Source organism: Gouania willdenowi, chromosome 7, assembly GCF_900634775.1.
Source record: "Gouania willdenowi chromosome 7, fGouWil2.1, whole genome shotgun sequence".
In the NCBI taxonomy this organism is placed as follows: Eukaryota; Metazoa; Chordata; class Actinopteri; order Blenniiformes; family Gobiesocidae; genus Gouania; species Gouania willdenowi.
The window spans coordinates 20,337,027-20,357,114 of NC_041050.1; the positions used below are offsets into that span (position 1 = coordinate 20,337,027).

The 20,088-nt window shown below is 41.6% G+C and overlaps 1 protein-coding gene across 6 annotated transcripts in view; it reads right to left on the minus strand.

Moving 5' to 3' along the window:
* Positions 1 to 862: 862 nt before the first annotated feature.
* The window catches only part of LOC114467089 (DENN domain-containing protein 2D-like), a 46,382-nt gene continuing 27,156 nt past the window's right edge, over positions 863 to 20,088 (minus strand). For 3 of the 6 annotated variants that reach the window (XM_028453130.1, XM_028453127.1, XM_028453131.1), the window contains 8 exons: positions 12,277 to 12,354; positions 10,501 to 10,641; positions 8,814 to 8,962; positions 8,385 to 8,556; positions 8,255 to 8,305; positions 8,077 to 8,158; positions 6,005 to 6,250; positions 5,415 to 5,829 (listed from right to left, as the gene is read on the minus strand). In XM_028453130.1, the coding sequence (XP_028308931.1) occupies positions 5,765 to 5,829; positions 6,005 to 6,250; positions 8,077 to 8,158; positions 8,255 to 8,305; positions 8,385 to 8,556; positions 8,814 to 8,962; positions 10,501 to 10,641; positions 12,277 to 12,354 (984 nt within the window). In that variant the 3' untranslated portion in view covers positions 5,415 to 5,764. Of the gene's footprint in view, positions 3,749 to 5,414; positions 5,830 to 6,004; positions 6,251 to 8,076; positions 8,159 to 8,254; positions 8,306 to 8,384; positions 8,557 to 8,813; positions 8,963 to 10,500; positions 10,642 to 12,276; positions 12,355 to 20,088 lie in introns of those variants that run through there. The other 3 variants (XR_003674490.1, XM_028453129.1, XM_028453128.1) reach the window with 3 other exon arrangements.

Below are 20,088 nucleotides of genomic sequence, written 5' to 3' on the forward strand. Positions count from 1 at the left end.
TATGTTTTTGTTTTTTTTATTTCATCAAATGAGACTAGAGATGATATAGAATTTGGACGGGTTTTTAAAAGGAATTGTGACATTAAAAAAAAAGTGTCTTATTTTACTTTTTGGAAATTTGCATTTTTTGAGGAAAATAATTTAATTTAATAATTTGATGATTAAATACTTTTAGTGAATTCTTTATTTTGTATTTGCTGTTCTAGGAATAACATATTACCATTATCATTAAGTAAATGCATCAAAGACCAAACACCCTTTTGAAACCATGTTTGAGTAACTGATATATTGACGATTCCACAGAGAAGTGTTATGTGTGCTGTAGTTGTGTTTGGAGATTAGTTGTCAGTAAAGCAAAACTTGATTGAAGGAGGAAAGATGTATTGGTAATTTTTTTTCACATTAAAGTCACAGGCAAGTAAGTGATAAGGGTGCAGTTGTCAAAGTCAATGGCATTTAACCCACCATCCTTAAGTTGTTTGATTAAATTACCTTATAGTGTTTTCTTATTCCATATTAAAATGAAATTTAATTGATAGATAGACTTTATAGCTGGTATTCACAAATCTCTAATTACATTTTAGTAATTTGTCCCTAATAATGCATTTTTCTCTATTATATTTTTTTTGTCATTTGTATGCCTCAGTATTTTACAGTATTATATTATACAGATTGAGTGTATTGCAAGTTTTTAAGAGCAAGATCTCACATTTATTTATATTCAGTCGAAGACTTCAAGCCTTGGACAATGTCTCAATAATTTGGAGGATTTTATCTAAGTTATTTAAAAATAATTGTGTCGTCAGCTAACTGGCTAATCAATAGCTCTGTACTTGCAATTGAGAGTTTACCTAAATCAGCATTTTTTGATCAGAATCAGAATGTTTTATTGCCAGTGTTGATGAACAGAATTCACAACTAGGAATTTGCTTTGGCTTACAGGTGCTTAAAAAAGGTGCAATAGCAAACAATAGAATAGAATAGAATAGAATAGATTAAATAAAAATAAGGCATGCAATAATACATTCTTGATAATAATATAATATATATACTAAACAAATATAATATAATAATATATACAATAAACATGTCATCAGTGCAGGTTATTAAGGACATGATTTATAAAGTGAAAGGGAGAAAAGCATGGGGGAAAGAACACAGCCCTGCGGAGCTCCGGTGTTTATAATCCGAGTGTTCGAGACGTTCTTCCCCAGCCGCACGCACTGCCTTCGGTCCGTCAGGATGTAAGTGATCCACCTGCAGGTGGAGTCAGGCACGTTGAGCTGGGAGAGCTCGTCATGGAGCAGGGATGGGAGGATGGTGTTGAAAACAGAGCTGAAGTCCATGAACAGGATCCTGGCGTAGGTTCTCAGGGAGTCCAGATGCTGCAGAATGGAGTGGAGGGCCAGGTTGATAGTGTCGTCCACAGACCTGTTGGTCTAGATGTATGGAGGTGAGGGACTTGAGGTGGGAGAGGACCAGGCGCTCAAATGACTTCTTGACTACAGATGTGAGAGCCACAGGTCTGTAGTCATTAAGTCCAGTGATTTGGGTCTTCTTTGGGACAGGGATGATGGTGGAAGATTTTAAGCAGGCTGGGACATGGCATGACTCCAGTGAGATGGTAAAAATGTCTGTGAAGACTGGAGCCAGTTCAATAGCACAGTGCCTCGGGGTGGCAGGTGAGACACCATCTGGGCCACTGGCCATTTTCACGTGAAGTCCTTTGATCAGCCTGCAGACGGCTTAAATAAAGATGGACAGCATTTTTTTTGCAGCTATGGAGAGAAGAGCAGAAATTTAACACCCTTGTTTGATACCTTTGTCTATTTAAAATATTTGCGATGTGCCATGGGGTAAGCAGACTAAACTGCATGTATCATTGTACAGAATTTTAGTGATGTTAATACATTTAATTCTAAAGCCAAAACACTTAAAAGCCTGGAACATAAAATTGTTATAGCATATCAAAAGTCCTATAAAAGTCAAACAGTAAAATAAAACCTTCATTTTCAGTTAGAAAATTATAATCAATCAAATCTAGAACAAGACAAAGCGGTCTTTTAAGATACCAGACTGGGTGTCAGAAATTATTTGGGTTTTCCCAATTTTAATCTATTTGCAAAAATGTAATAGTCGTTATTTAGGAAAACTATGGGCCTTAAATTATCAACGTGAGCGTGGGTCTTTTCAGGTTTGGGAATCATTGGGAATCAAGAGTAATCATTCCTTGTTTCATAGTTTGCGTGAGAGAGTCATTCTGTATTACTTTTCAATGAATTTCTATCACAAACTATTTAATGTAAAACCAAAATAATTGATAGAAGTTACAGGTTAGGCCATCACAGCAAGCCTTTGTCCAATTCTGCTATGATCTCTGCCTCTCATATAAATGACAAGGTTTTTGTCATTTATAGGGATTAAATGTTATTAGATAGGTTTGGAGTATGATGATATGTACAGTTTATTATAGAAAGAAGAGATTTTTCAAGAAATTAATCGAGGATCAGAGCAGAGTTGACCATTAATATATAGACTGCAGTTTATTGCATTTTTTTTGTTGTCTTTCTTGGCTGAACTTTTTTCACCAAATTCAACCCATTTGACTCACAATCGAAGGTAAGCTCATTTTGCCTTTTTCCTGTATAGTTTATCAAGAGAGCATTGAAGAATGCTTTTTTGTTGTTTGTCATTATCTTCTGTAAGATGTTTGGAGAAAATCTGATTAATTTCTCTTACAATTTCAGTTTTTTTTTCACTTTGATTGGTTAATATCTTACTGTGCTTAATAGAAATCCCTTTTATCAATATAACTTCTTAAATTCTTAATGGCTTACTAATTGTTCGAGAATGGCATTGCAATGGCTGAAGCAGCTTGTGTTTACGCATACTCATGCATATGCATGAAGTCACAAAAAACCAGCCTGTTTTTAGGAACGGTCGGAAACTGCCTTTTCAGTGGCAAAAACTCAAGAAAATGGGTGAGTTTGAGAAAATAAACCTGAAATACTATGTAGTTGGGCTTCTTAGAACAAATGGAGATGGGTGAAAAATAGCATAACCTTTATGCACACAGATAATACAGTGGCCATTGTACATCCATCATATGAATGATTATTTTGTCCTGAATTTTTTTGAAAAATATACCTGCACCAGCTGATTTGTTTGGAGAATGTGAAGGATAATTCTGATTATACCAAAAAATGTAATCTGCTTCAACAGTGTGTTTCTTGCAGCAAAATGCAATTGGTTTTGTAATTTTTGCAGAACAAAAATAAAGATTTTCTTTTAACATTATCTCTTAGTCCCCAAGTTTTCAAAGATACACAACTGAAATTTAAGGGCAAAAAACATATTAATTAAAATGAAATAAATAATATTAAAAGCAAACAAGAAACTGTACTTTTGGTACTGTAAGAGTTTTTAAAAGTGCTAGGGAACACAAAACCCCTTCAACTGTATCACAAAAACACACAATTCTTCTTTATGAACATGAGGCACCAACAATATAAACTTGTGGGTTGATGCTACCATATAAGGTTACATTGCTAAACACTTAGCAAAAAAATAGAATGGTTCACTATACCTTTAATGATCACAAGTTTTAAACAGTCAACCTGGGAACACTTGCAGGTTCTGGAATCCTTGGTCATCCTCCAGAAGGCATCATGGTGATGTCGCATGGAGAACTGGATATTATCAAACGCTGCTTCCCGACTTCTTTCTTTCCTGGACGATGCATTGTCTACTGTGATGTCCAGGGATGAAGCACAATGTTCAGCGATTTTTGCATTGTATAGCAAGGACTTCTCTTCAGGTGACCTCATCATTTTTTTCCTTCAAGCCTTGAATTTTCAAATTTCAATGGCATTTGTAGAGCTTGATTTCCAAAACTCTCTCCTTCAGATCAGCATTCTCTTTGGCAAGAGCCAGGACCTCCTTCTAAACTAGCTTAGCTTTAGCAACATAGTTTTCTCTTCTCCATTTCCAATGGGTTAGAGTAGAATTAAAAGTCTTAGAAAGTGTGTTCTGTAGTTGGAGAGCAGAGACAAAGACGTCACCAAGCTCAAAACTGAGGTCTAAGTTAATATTTTGGGAATTGTGAATTATAGCTAAGGAAAAGCTGTTGTCCCGACTGCCATCTTACCGGAACTGCTATTAACCAGAAGTTTTTTAATTGAGAATAGAGAAGCTCATCACTTGAGCAAGAATGAGCGTTACGCCTGTAAAATCAAGGTCACTAGAGCTCAAGAGAGGAAAAGTAGTAGGTTTGACTACCATCACATTTTTAGTCCTTTTTACAATGTCCTACTAACCACCACGTCTGGGCCAAAACAGAGATAACCTCCTGTCTCCAGTGTCCAGAATGAGGATCCCTGGAACAAATCCTCAGCAGATGCCCTAAAGCCCTTGGAGAAGGGCTCTATCGCTGACGTAACGACCAGGTGCTTAGGGCAGTTGTTGACAGAAAGTTCCTAACCAGAATTACATCTATGCGTCTCCAACTAAATATGATCATCATGTAAATTTCCACCAATTAGGTGATTATTCTGGAGCTCACAGTGTCCTGGGAAGAGCGTATGGAGGAGGCCAATGAAAGGAAGTGGCCCACCAGTAGCTGGTGAATAAGTGCAGGATGCAAGGCTGAAAGACTCGCTGTGAACCTCTGGAGGTGGGCTGCACAGGATTTTCAGGGCAGCTCCACTGCAAAGCTGCAGAGAAAGCCACAAGATGGCTTTGGATCAAGAGAGCAGATCTGTGGGCAAACGCTGCTGGGACACAGGCCGTAGTGGGGTCGCCTGGGTGAGGGTGTCTGATGTTGCAAGACCCAAAACACCCAATGACCACAGGTTACAGCACTGATGATGTGTCCCAGCGCATCTGCAAGAAGTATCTTTCACCCAAACTTTGTTTAAATTCAAACAAAACGGGCATATTCCGATATCAAGTTTTAAAAATATAGACATTATTCCCAGAAAAATCTAAGTGCTTAGGACAAGCTCCAAGTTTCCATCACGACCAAAAATATTAAACTTAGTATCTTTCAATGACAATGGTAAAATCCCGGAAGTTACCTTGACAAAAAAAAAAATTCCAGCTTCTTAGCATAGGAAAATGGACTGAAAACATCAGTCCATCATTGGTGACAACTGTGTTTGATGCAAAAACGAACAATTAAAACCTATAAAAAAAGTCCCCATTTTTCATTGATTCTGTTTACTGTAAAATATTTTTAAATGTTTGCATCCATGCTAGGACTTAAACTAAATAGGTCTTAAACATCTATAAGCATCTACAGATTGTCATTAATTTATGAACCTCACATCTTGCTCACACAAACTTTATATATGCAGTTAGGTCGGTGTCATTGGTCAGCTAAAGTTGGCCTCAAAATGACATACTGACAAGTGTGGTTCAGTCTTTCAGTAGTGCATTGTTCATCAAGCTCGACATAATTTGATGTAAATTCAAAGCCAAACTAATTAAAAATGTGGTATTTAGCTACAAGGTTTTAAAAAACAATTTATTTGAAATGATTCTTCCTGCTTATCGACAGACTGAGGATCAGGATGAGAACCGATACAAGTTTAAAACCCTGTCATTTCATTAGTGAGGCAGAGACTGTCAGTAGCCCAGACACAGTAAATTACACAGTTGTACCTAAAACAAACTAAACCAAAGTGTCACAGAAAAGAAAAAGAGTGACATTCAAATCAGTTCCAATGTACTTATAGAGCAAAAATCCTAATGCTGACCCAGAAGTCTAATGTCTCTTTTTCTCCCTCTTCTTCCTCTCCTGATGTTCCAAGATTTTTTGGTGAAACACTCCTGCAGAGAAGAAAACTGTTTGAATCATTACGGTATAAAAAAAAAACAAACAGACAATCTCTTGATTGTATGAGCCATGTTGATTGAATTTGCAAATATAGGCATACATCAAATTAAAAGTGCAATTCAACTAGGCCTCTGGACTTAATACAGAGTGATGTAGCGACTAGCTCACCCTGCTGTGGTCCAGGCTGCTGCTGCTCCACCTCCTGGATGAACAGGTCAAACATCTGCGTCTGGATGAAGTTCTTAACAAAGTGCCGTGTGGTCTTTGATTCAATGGCTTTGTAGAAACGTCTCTTTTCAAACACGCCTGGCTCTCCAGTGCGACTGTATTTCACATACGAGGAAAAATGGCCCACGGTTTTCACAAAGAAAAGCAAGAAGGCCTCCGACACCACTCGGTTCAGCTCCTCCTCCGCTAACAAGTGAAAAAGAAATAAACATGGTAATGCATTCATGTTCATTTTCAGTGGAAAATCACTCATAAAACCTAATCAGCTAAAGCCCAAAAATAAGTTGTATCACAGTGTGCACTTACAATAGGTGAAGTAGTTACGCTGAATATTCATTTTGTTGACAAATAATTTTTTATCATAGTTTCTGGTAAAATCCAATTTCTCCCTTAAGAATATCATTAATACAAAGAAAGGCAGGGTCAATTAAACCGTAAGCAAGTCAAATTACATTCTCAACAAATTAATCCGAGGAAAAATGGTCTTTGGCTCTCATCAAAAGTAAGTTCATCCTATCATTTGTTAATTAAGAGGTCGGGGCAAGTTATTGTCAAAAGTCTTGACAAGATCGTAACCGATCAAATCAGAAGTAGCATCATGTAGTCTGTGGCGCTCCTAGAGCACTTTAAAAACAACAGTTGTTCAAAGTACTTTACAACAAAAAATACCAAGCAAGTATTTATCATGAAGTCACACCCACCGAAAGGTGACTAGAAGATGAAATGAGTGAAGTTTTGCAGGACTGAGATAGAAAAAATATTCAAATTTCAAAGTCAATTTTCCTTTAAGTGTATGTACACCCTAAACCATTTTTTTTCTGCTGAATACATCTATGATTAGGCATGAAGTTATGTCACTCCACATTTTAGTCTAAGTATCTAAATTTATAATTTTTAGTTGTAAAATACGAGAGACTGCCCTCTATGGGATGAACACTGCTATGGCAATTCAATTTTACCACTGACGTGATTAGATCAGTGACATCACTACCTGTCACTGTTGGCCCCGCCCCTCCTATAAAAGATGGAAGGAGGGAGTAGTTTCCTCTTTTCACAGCCCCCAGTGAGCATTGATTAACAGCTCCATGTGGAACTGTGCAGCGCTGTGAGGCGGGGCTGCTGTGACTGGGTGTGTCTTAACTACTCTATGTCCCCTTAGTGAAAGGTCAGCACTTAAAGGGGTGGATTCACTAAAATCTGAAAGGGTAGTAAACCAGGTACGTCCCTAAATCCTTTGGTGGAGCCGTTTGCTCACCTGCTGTGTGGAATTCATTAACATTGCGGCGCAAATAGGTACGCTTGTAGACGTGGTTGAGGCCGCCCTATTTAAATCAACATTTTGCTTGTTCAATGTGGAGAGGTGAGTACACAGAAGCACAAAATGACATTTGAAGAAGTTAAATTTGAGGCAGGTGGACTCCTCTGTCTGCCACACTACTAGTCATGTCACACATCAAGTCCATCCGTCCCACAAACCTAGACCCGTTTCAGTTTGCATACCTAGCCAACCGATCCACTGAGGATGCAATCTGTTCTGCTCTCCACCTGGCTCTTACCCACCTAGATACCAAGAAGTCTTATATCAGAATGCTGTTCATACACTTTAGCTCAGCATTCAATTTGATCGTACCACAACAGCTGATCAGGAAACTGGAACAATTGGTCCTCAACTCATCCTTCTGTAATTGGTTGCTGGACTTCCTTAGTGAGAGGCCATAAGCAGTATGTGTCGGCAACAACATCACGAGCACCATCACACTAAGCACAGTGGGCCCCCCAAAGATGTGTGCCTCCTTTTTAAATTAATTACATAAGACCGCCCATTTATGCACGGTGGGCGTGTCAGTTGTCTGGATGGGAAAATATGCGTAAGAGAAACATGTTTAACTGTAAAAAAAAAAAAAAACGCTTAAGCGCAAACGGGAGAACAGGACCAATGGAGCCTTGTGACAGCTTATAGGAGGCTTTTTCACTATTTAGATGAGAATGGCACTTTGAATATTTATGCTTACTTGATGCTTTTCGTTTTGATTGAAGTGCCTCCAATATTTCACTTTGAAGCTTTGAGGGCAGGATAGAATCTTCATCACCAATCTGGAAAAATAAAATACAATCGATTATTATAACATAGTGTTTTATTTCCAACTAAAAGACTAAAACATGTTTGTTGTGAAAGGAATTGCTTCTTACTGAAACAATGAAGGTCTTCCTTTTATTCTTAGAAAGATCAACCACCAGCAGCTGTTTTAGACAAAATAATCCACATTAGTGCTACCATTTTTAATGCAAGCACTTTGTTTGCTAGCCCACACTAACTTACATCTCCCTGGTCAGTGACCTGGTCTAATAGCTGCTTCTGGACTCCCAGCAGGTAGGGGGTGGGTGCCATCACAACATCTATCAGAATTTTAGGAACAATAGAGATGAAGGTGTGCTGCCAGGTGAAAGGGTAAAGGAGGGCTGCCACAGCATGAATCACTTGAGACAAAGTCCTGGTGGAAATAAAAAACACTAATGATTTAATCATAAATGTAAAATTATCCATACAGCATGTCATAGTTGAAGGCTGCAGGCCATTAGAGCATCTGATAAGCCCATCGAATGATTTCGCTCAATGTGAAAAGTTTCAGGAGAAATGTTCCTATGCAAAATTTTCATGAGATTCTAAATTAAAATTCACCTTTACTTTGAAATGACCTGTTGACCTTAATAAAAAGAAGGGATTTATTAATTAAATAATGTGGTTTACCCTAGTTCTTCTGCAATGAAAATGATGCGTCTTTCCAGGACAGCAGCAGCAAACACCAACAGCACTTCCTCATCTGTCAGGCAGCCAAAGAGCTTGGCAAAGTTGACGTGTTCCAGCCAGGAATCTAATGGCCGAGTCAGTCTGATGATCTGGTGGAGAGTCACCACTGTCACAATATGTCAACAGTGATACCAGTAGCTCATCACTATAGTGACAATCAGTTTCAACTCTTAATGATTTAATCCTACAAGTAGGGCCTCCGGATATTACAGAATTCACTTCCTTAAATGGCAATATCGTTATTTTTCTTTCTTGCTTCATAATCTTTTTAAAAAAAACAAATCAAGTATAAAATTACACAACTTTTGGAAGTTCAATAGCCAGTAATGACACCCAATAAATCAGAAACAACATGGGTATACTGAGGCGGAAATGACACAGAAACGGGTATATTAGTGTATGAAATGAAATTTGGGAAAATTTGAAATGGAAAATCTCAGGCTAAATACAAGTTACAACACCTTTACTCTTTAATGACTAGTTACCTAAACTTTACAATACAAGGCCACCATCTTACTGTGTATTAGGAACAAGAGCTTCAAGGAATAGAAGTATTTGTCCTGCCTTTATCTAAGGGCCTTTCACTTTACTGAGTGCAATAGCTAGCATAACTGAATACCTATGATGATGAATAGGAGCTGTTGCAACATGGTGCATGATTCTAAAGGGGGAAGAGCTTTGTTGTCTGCCAAAGGGGCAGGTTCAGACAACTCCACATAACCACACCCATGTAAGGGATCTCATTATAGATCTACAGAGGAAATCCAAACAGGTTTCAATCTAAATGAAACAAAACAAAGCCTACAATACTACATCTGGTGATCATAAACAGTTCAACCTGAATGGTTCACATTGTGAGGGGACGTTTGATGATTGGCTGCACACTGACATAGATCCACAATATCTTGACTATCTGCATAAAAACAACCCATGTAATGTGTAGATTATCATATCCCTTGCTAAAACTAGACTTGTGAGGCTCTAAAGTGTCACTGATACCTGGTATAAGGTGTAAGCGGAAAATCAATGATTGATCAGGTAAACATTTCCTATAAAACAAGCAAATCTTTAAATTGAGATGTGAAATTTAAAGACCAAGTCAACAGCTTCAACTTATGAACCATTTTTAATTAACAAGTTTCTGTTCAAAATGTGGCCTTACGGTCTTTATAAATACAGATTATGAATAAAATTAATTAATAAATGTTAACATTTTCCTGCTGAAAGAGGCAACTCGGATCAAGGATAAGCTACATAGTTTGAAATAATTGTTAGGTGAATGGTACGAATCAAATATATGGTGCAAGGTGGTAATGGACCTAAAATGATCTAGCACTAAAGGCCACATCTTTCATCTGCTTGTTCAGAAGCTAATGTGCTTCATCAATATTTCTGTTGGACGACAATTTATGGCGAGCACTTTGTGCTGGCTGGATTCTGTTAATGCCATTTACCAAAATCTGTAATTCATTCTGCAATGTATCAACGCCTGTCGATCAGAAAAAGCAGTGGCCTTTCCAGCAATTTTTGTGTTTTTAGGCGCACTCTCAAATTAGGAGGCCCAAATGAGACCAACATCAACTATTATGCTGTGTATTCTGGGCAGGAGGTAGGATTTGGCGCTGACCTCAGTGCCTGACTCAGGAATGAAGCTTTTAATCTCTACTGTGTTTCCTGGAGCTGGGAATGGAGCCTCCCTCAGCTTCTGCATGAATGGATGGATCATGGCCATAGAGATTTGTCGTCGCTTCTCCACCTCGTCAAATATCTGCACCCACAGTAGCACAAAAACAGAACAAAGACAAGGAAAAGGCGGGAAAATAAAGGTCAGGAGAGATTGCAAAGTAGTAACTTTATTACCAGAAACAAAGATTGATACATGCTCTTCTGCTTTCCTGACTCCTCCTGACCCTATAATTCATGTGTACCAAAGTTGCTGTTGATTCAAACGATGCTTCAAGTCGCAGACATGGGTTATTATTGGACATCCCTCAATTAACAATAGACACTTGTCATCAAATGATACAGTTCAAATTTTTTTTTTACATCTTGACACTGTCAGTGTTAACTTTGACAGCACATTTTACTGTACATTAGTCTTTGTTTTGTTCTGATGATAATGTAGTTTAATTTTAGTATTTTAGTCATTGGAATTCCCTTTTCTTATTAGTCTATTTTCAACCAACTATATTAAAAATAATCATGTTTTAGGGCTAAACAATAAGGCTGTTTTAGGACTAAATAATACCCTGTATTATTATCAAACTGATATTATTTTCTCAAAGAGAGATTATTTCTGATGGCTCATTTCAAGTCCCACCAGTTCAATTTTTTTGGCCTTGCCTCAAAGTCAGCTATTGGTTGGACAAAATAATTACTAATTATTAAACTTATTTTAGTCTGTTAGACCATGTTCTTCAAATTTTTCCCTTTTTTGACCAAAACATCATGCAGTTATTGATAGTTTTAGTCGTTAGTTGTAGTCAAGTTACTTAAAGTCAATACAGAAATATAGTTGAGGAAAACTACCAACATTTTTATTTAAACACCAGACAACAAACTACGCTATAAATTAATTATAAAATAACTTTTATTTATGCTAATAGATAATGCATCGACTCAAAAATGCTATGTTTTCAGGACCCAACATCAAGTTGAAATAACAAACCATGACCCAAACTCAGGTAAAAGTGAAACTTTAATACTAATAAATGAAAAATATGGAGATGTTTATACCTGAGATAATACAGGATATAACTTCAGAGAGACAGAAGAAAAATTCACACTCTATTTACAATAGTCAAAACTCATTTTCCTCAATTTATGACACCTAACTATAAACCAAAAAAAAAAAAACAAATTAGGCAAAAAGTGCAATTTATAGAGGAAAAGCTATTTAAAAAGTGAATAAAATCAAAATATTTCATTAATTTGCAAAACTGAACTTTTACTGACAGAACTGTGAAGAGAGAGTACACCTTCAAAAAAAGAGTAAAAGCCTTTTTTTCTTTAACTGTTGAGAAACACTGCACCAAACCAAACCAAAATGCTTACAAAAGAGGTAAAGTGATTTAGAAGTTGGATCTTTTTTACTGGGGTTAATTAAAATGATAAATTCATTGTAAAACAAATGTACTATCATCTCTTATTTGCAGTTAGTTAATATGATGACTGGTTATAACTAAAAAGCTCTGTGAAGACTTCGTAACCTCTTGCAGTCTTATTCTAACTTGATAAGACATAATTTAGCTTGTGAATTTCCCCTCTGGGGATCAATAAAGGTCTGTTCTATTCTATATGAACTCTGTATAATTAGTCATCTATTTATGTGTATTTTATTGTACAATAACAGAAGAAACACAAAGGTTACATTTTGTATACAAGGTGATTTGGTTAAACTGACCTTGGAAAAGAGGCCGAAACATGCCAACTTACTAATGATACAGTAAGCTTCAGGTGGGCGGGCTCCTCTCCCTCCCGGCTGTGAATTGAAAAAAAAAAATGAAAACAAAATATAAAGCATTTTTAAAAAGCAGAGAACCCTGGAGAGTTACAGAATCATAGTATTATTACATTTATGCCAATTATTCATTGGGGCTTCAATATGAATGAGGACCAGAAAAATGAAACTATCAATGGCCACGTTTACATGGGAGCTTTAACTCCCCTTTAATTCAGAATTAAACTTAAATCTTTTTTAAAATGACCTTGTAAACACTTAATTCCGAATGAAAATATAATTAAAAATTAAATCCAAATTAGGTAGCTGGTTTATTCCGATTTTAATTCAGAATTAAATAATTCAGAGCCGAGACAATTTATTTAATAACAGCCTTAGAAGACAGGGATATAACGAAAAGAGTGGCTCGGCGGACATTCACGCAAACTAATTACACGAACACAGACATCGGGAAACAAAACAGGCTCCATCGGGGGACATGCCTTGCATCAGACCCACAGAGCTGACACGCAGATCTTAATAAAGTTATTTTTTACACTCAATATCCTGTACAGTGGAGATAGAGCAGCTGTTGCATTAACCACTGGCTTTGATTGACCAAAGTACGGTGATCTCCCTCCCTTCTCCGCTACTCTGTCTCCTTCTGCTGCTCAGCAGATGAAAGTGAAACAGTATGTTTTTGTCAAGCTGCTGCTTCAAAACTATTGTCAAAATAAAAGTGGTCTTCTTTATTGTAGCCAAAAAAGAATAGGTTTGCTGTGTGTTTTTTCTTGGTAGACATGATACGTCTAAAGCGGAATTGAATAAAGCCAAATATAACTGTTTTCAGAATCAGAAAGGATTCTATTCGCCAGGTACAGTTTAAAAACCGTACAAGGAATTTAACACGGTAGTTGGAGTGAAGGACACACATCAACACACCAGGGCGCCATTTGCTGTGCCCACATATTTAGATGAAAGGTGGGACAAAAACGGGAGGAGAAGTGTTGGGGAAAAGGCAAGTTTGAAACTGAATTCCCTTTCGAAGAAGACAGTGTTAAACTAAAAAAAACCCACCTTGGCCACATGTACTTAAGCAAAAACACAGTCGAAAAACACGAGACATGGCACGTAGGTAGGATGGGATGAGTGGTTGGCTGGGGGAGGGGATCAGGGCGGGTAGGAGAAGTGGATTCCAGCCGTTTGGGGATGCGGGTATACAACCTTAGGCGCTTCACCACGCCACCACGTGTCACGGAGGGGCTTTGAAATATGAACCCTTAAAACACGTAACCGTGGCCACTGTAGGGATGTGGGAGACTGTCCCATCACTTATGTCATACAAAGCAAGGAAAACAGCAACAGAACATGTAAACAAAACAGAGTAGTCAGCAGCAAGGTATCTCCCAAGCATTTCCCTTTTAAACCAGAAAATGTCTATTGTCCACCCCCGCCTTCATCTTACAACTGGCAGAAACCATTGGCCCAAAGGTAAATCTAAAAATTTCAGCCAAAAAGGTGTACATCCAATATGCAAACAAAGCCAGTTCATTTCATGTTGGCTGAACACAGAGAAACATGTGATAAGAAATAAACTGATAATTGATTGTATACAGTATATTATGGGTGCAATGGTACGATTTCGGTTCAGTTTCAGTACGCGTTCTGTGCATTCAGGGCCCAATTCTCTGGTCAGCACTTACTGTAAAAGGAACTGGAAGTCTCTTTTACAATATTAGGAGTTTGTGTTGCGTAAATTGTGACTGGGTCATTCCATTTCAAATGGTCCACGCTCTTCGATTTTAAAAAAAATCAGAAATGCTTACTAATTGTTACTTGATTATTCACTATCAATACTATAAATTTCTAGTTTGATCCAATTAACACTTTTTGAGATATGTCCAATTTAGTGAGGGCTTATGGGTCGAGTCCTTATTTCTCTTCAATTTTCAGCTTCCAGTATCTCAGGAACTACATCACATGGGAAACTGAATGTTGGTATAGTAAAACAGCTCCACCTACTCTCTCAGAATAGACAAAAAAATCTGCTATATCTGGTGGACGTGCCAGCCCCTCAAAATTGGAAAAAAGTTTTTCAGGGTTTTGGGCTCGAGCATGTTTAGGCCTTTAGTAAACAACTTTGCATATGCCTCAGCTCCCTGTCATTTTAGCAGCTTTGAGCTATGTACATCCAAAGGAACAATTTGCAAGGCTCGCAGCCATAATGATATCTTGACAAACACAGAGGTCAAAACTGACTAAAATATATATGCATTTTATAAATGACCATATTTCTCCAACTGATGAGCACTCCTTTCCATGAACTGTATTTACTTATTAAAAGCGTAGAATGGATTCCCGCAAAATAAAAATTCCTTTATACACCAAAACTCCCTGGTAGAAGCCCCGAGCTTAAAACGAAGAGTTACGAATGTAACTATGGTTCTATGAATCCCGAATGACCGCCAGAGGTGGTGCTTTAAGCACTGAATATTCCCCTACAGAATCTTCTCGCGAGCACACGAGGGTTCTGAGTGACAAAGAGCTCTGGTGGTCATTCGGGATTCATAGAACCATAGTTGCATTTGTAACTCTGCCACTCCCCTGATGGAGGCCTGCAGCTGCGTGGAGGAGTGGTTGCAGCGCCCATTGGCAGCACGCCCATGTCCCCAAACGGCTGAAATCCTGCTGTTCTTCATCACATCGACAATCCAGTTGGACAGGCGCTGCTTGGAGACAGCACCACCCCTGTTAGGGCCACCATAACAGAGAAAGAGCTGATCAGACCCCCGAAAACCTACAGTAGCTGCAATGTAGTCTTCCAGGGCGCACACTGGGCACAACAGGTCAGCCTGAACCTCTGGCTCCCCGGAAGTAGGGTTGAACCGTGCCAGCCGAATGGGCTGGTTGAAGTAAGCGCGGGACAGCACTTTAGGGAGAAAAGCTGTGTTCGGCCACAGCGTGACTCCCGAGCCGTCTGAATTCCACCTCAGACATGTGTCGCTGATTGACAGGGCGTGTAGCTCACTGACACGCTTCGCGGAGGAAATGGCCAGAAGGAACGCAGTCTTAACTCACTCAGTGCCCCCAACGAGATATCTCGTCATTTCAAATCCGAACGCTGAGCACCATTGACGAGAAACTCGTCATTTGCGTTTTTTCACGGGGATTACTAGAAAACACCCTGGCGGAGGTCCCTCATCAATATCTAAGCTGTGGGGTGTTGTAGTGACCAACAGTGCCCTGACGATGGCAGCGGTGCACCTTTAGATGAGAGATTAGCCACTGATGCTACTATTAGCTGGGTGGGAGAAAGAGGAACGAGTGAGAATATGGTGCTACAACGTGATATTGTGACGTATCCAGCAGCTCACAGCACCACATACTAACACAGAACATGTGTGGACCTGAGTGGATTATTGATAATGTTGTGATCGTGAGATAAAACCATCAACTAACCGGGCTAAACGGGTCATTGCTGCATGTCGGGAGGAAGAGGAAGTTACGTCTGTGTGCAGAGTGACGGGAGGAAAAGTTGGAGGAATGCCAAAATACAGTAAGAAATCTATTCAACTCTGAGCAAAATAATAATAATTTTGCCATCAAAAGCCCAGTCTCAGTGCTTTTTTAATGTTTTATATAAGGAAACAATGTTCAGATGTTAGAGTTGTCACTAAAGCAAAAAAAAAAAATAGCTTTAAGGTCACTGACAGGGTTTTTTTTTTTACAAAAAGGCTGTTTTCTCAGCTTTTTGCTCTGAAATTGAAAATTTGTGTAAAACTTGCTCTATTCAATGGCTAATTACAAAAGAACGGAACAAGCCAGAAACAAATGGGCTTTTTTTCATGACAGTAGAGGCTTTAATCTTTCCGAATCTGGTGTAAGATTTCAGATAGTCATAGTAGAAAATATTCTGTGGGTCTTTAAAATCAGTCAAAATGCTCAAAAATGGCTGGCACTGAGGGGGTAGAAAATTTGAAAATGGCTGGCACTGAATGAGTTAGTGTAACCCACTTCAGCGCTGCTTGTGCCAAGGGCTCAAACGGTGGAAGGTGCAATGCCTCCAGCACCAGGGGAAGATCCTCTCAAGAAAAGGGACACCAGCTTGTGGCTACCAATCGTGCCAATGTCGACCATTACATGTCGGCAAGAAATTGTTGCGACATAGACTCTCAGCGTTGAATGAGAAAGTCCTTTGTCCAGAAGGGACTGGAGGAAGTCCAGAATAGTTGGCACAGGGCAGTGCACAGGGTCCACCTCCCGCCTTGTACACCAGTCGGAAAACAGTTTCCATCTGTTCTCATACTGGAGGCGAGTAGACGGCGCCCTTGCATTCATTATAGTATATCTAACTGGGTCGGCACAGACGCTCAGGAGCGTCTCGGGCCCCCCAAGTGGCCAAACGCACAGTTGAAGGACTTGCAGATTGGGGTGCCAAATCCGCCCGGCCAGTTGGGACAGGAGATCCCTCCAGTCGGGAAGGCGCCACAGAGGCTGTGCAGCAGCGGGAACCAACTCCTTCCTGGCCAGAAGGGAGCTACAAGCAGGATCCTGTGGCCCTCCTGAAGGACCCTGTGGAGTACCAGCTGAATCAGAGGAAACGGAAGGAAGGCATACAAGAGGCCATCGGGCCAAGGATGATCCAATGCATCCTGGCCGAGAGGACTGGTTGTCTCGGCCAAGGAGAACCACAGAGGCCAGTGGGTCGACTGCTCCGAAGCAAAGAGGTCCACCTCTGCCCTGCCGAACATGCTCCATATAATGTTCGTTACCTCCGGGTGGAGGTGCCATTCCCCTGACAGAGGTTTCCGACGGGAGAGGAAGTCCGCCAAGTGGCTCTGCTCTCCCGGTATATGCATTGCTCGTATACTGATCAAGCGGGGGGCTGCCCATGTGAGGAGCTCCCTTGCCACTTCCAGCAGCCATGCAGACTTGGTACCGCCCTGGTGGTTTATGTGATACACTGTAGACGTGTTGTCTGACCGCACAAGGACATGCTTGTCCCTCAGATGCGGCAAGAAGTGCTTCAGAGCTAGGTGAACCGCACACAGCTCCAACACATTGATGTGTGCACCTTGGTCTTCCACAGGCCAACGCCCTTGGGCCATCCTGCTCTGCCACACCGCACCCCATCCTGAGGGGCATGCGTCTGTGGTAACGGTCTCCCTGCGAGATGGAACGGAGCCTATAGGAACGCCTCTGAGTAAGTAAGCCCTGTCCCTCTACAGAGCCAGGGCGCAAAGACACTGTTGTGAGACCTTGAGCCTCCTGCTCCTGTGCCGCTTGGCATCCAAGTGAAAGCTGTTCAGCCACCTCTGCAGCGGACGCAGCAACAGCAAGCCCAGAGGAACTACCCCCGAGACTGACGTTAGCTTGCCCAAAAGACGGAGGAAAGAAACATAGATCAGCCAGCGGCCCTCCCTGAATAAGGCGAGCTGGCGAAAAATACCGCCCACACGGTGGGGAGAGGGTTTTGCGGTCAAAGTTACACTGTTCACTAAAACCCCAATGAAAGTCGTGACCCATGATGGCACCAGGCACCTTTTTCCCACATTCACCTTGAGTCCAATTCGAGCCACATGGGACAGGAGACACTCTGTGTCTTGTGACGCCTGGACCCGGGATGGAGCACAGATCAGCCAGTCGTCCAGGTATGGGAGAACCTTCAAGCCCCGAGACTGTAGAGGTGCTAGGGCCGCAGACACACACCTTGTGAAGACCCTTAGGGAGAGAGAGAGGCCGAAGGGCAGCACCCTGAACTGTGAGCGGCGGCCGCGGTATGTGAAGCGCAGAAACTGCCTGTGTTGCTGAGCAATTGGGACGATGAGCTTGGACTAAGATGACATTATTCGCCCAAGCTCTCTGGACATGAGCCCAAAAGCCTCCAATGAGCCATCACAGAAGGTGACCGCATTGGCATGCACACCGCCCTCCTTTAGTGAGGCTGAGAGGGCCGACATGAGGTGTGATAGGGAGTTTCCCATGCGACCACCACGTGCTCCAGCATCATAAGCCCTCGTGAGAAGGCCATCGGTTATTCGAGGGTCGAGGACACCTACATCCCTTCGAAGTGCTTCATCTGGGGACACAATAAGAGAAGCGATTGGCAGGCTCGATGGGTGGAGTGCGATCCAGGCCGGCCCCCGCTGCATCATGCATGGCTGCCAGGGTTCGCCCATCTGCAGAGAGACGGGAGCAAGCCTTACTGTCCCTCCAACAGGACTGCAACTCCTTCAGATAATCCACTGAATGTGGAATAGCGAAAGCTGTGGGGGCAGGCCTGCGCCTGAAGAAGGCGCTTGCAGATGCTGCCTCTGCCTGTTGTGGGACAGCTGTGTGCAGCCGCTGTAGAGCCAGGCGCATGACAGCGCGCATGGAGTTGTCTTCCACCTCGGCCCCTGAACTCTGATCCGCGGAGTGGGAGCCCTGCTTAGACACCTGGGATTCGACATCCAAATTCTCCCCATAATCACAGAAATGGCTAGCCGAAGCAGCCAAAGAGAGTGTATCCTCCTTGGGCAGCAGCGTTGGCATTGGGGGAGAGAGTGCCGCATCAGCCACTAGGGGAATAACCGGCTGACTGTCGGCCAGCAGGGATCTCATCTGAGCCAATTCAGCAGACAGCTGCTCGACTTTAAATGATAACCCACTGTGGTCAGACTTCGTTCTCTTCCTGAAAGGGGCAGCTGCCACAGCCTCTGCCCGCCTCTTGGAGCGTGTCTGACGGGTCGGAGGTGGCTGGCCTGGGGGGATGTCGACAACGACTACTGAGCCTTCCACCCCCACCAACCTGGCAACCCTGGCCGAACGAGGCAAGTAGCTGCAGTTCATGCAGGGATTGCCTGACAGCGCCTCCCTCAGGTGCTCAGGGCCAAGGCATGCGGGGCATAGGTCGTGGCCATCCTCTGGCTATAAAGAAACCCCACAGGATGTGCAGACATGTGAGCCATCCATCGTAGCTTCACTGAGAAGTCACTGATTTCAACACAGGTATTCTAGCCCAACAAAGGGAGGAGGCACGCACGCCGCCTGTCCAGTATCACCCCGCACTCCTCGGCTTAGCCTGAGCGCGGACGCCGTAGATTGGCCGAGTATAGGGACCATATACTGGGGAAGGGAGCGCACACGCTGCCTGCACAGTAGAGGCCCAAATATACTAAACAAAAAACAACCACTGTACTGTAGTCCTCACCCGAACCGGGCTCTTTAACAGAAGATGACACTAGCTTAGCCGGTGAAGCTAATGTAAACAAATCCACGCTGGACTCCGGGCGCGCGCACACGACCCACCAGCAAACAAATAAAGTCGGTTAACTTAAATTTCTGGAGTAGGCTGCTCAAACGCAGCCATCACCGACATCTCTTTCATTTTTATTTTATGAAGACAACCGTTGATCTGCCGAATAAGCGGCTACTTACCTTGTCAGCGTGTGTCGCCGGGACCAAACAAACACTCACCGTCGCAGCTCCTGGAGGGCCAATGCACGCTGCTCCAACCTACCACGGTCACGGAGCTACTAGCGACGGCAGCTGTATGCACAATATTCCAGCAACTGCGCGCGAGAAGAAAAAAGGGAAGTACCCTGAAGTGATACCGGAAGATATAAACTTCCTCTGGGTCATCCAGGGGTCACGGGTGACATTGTTGGTATACATACTCGCACTGCGCATGCACGAAGGGGAATATTCAGTGCTTAAAGCACCGCCTCTGGCTGTCAGCAGGGATGAAATAGAACAGGGGTGGTTCTAATCCATTTTGGGCCATCACTGTGGGAT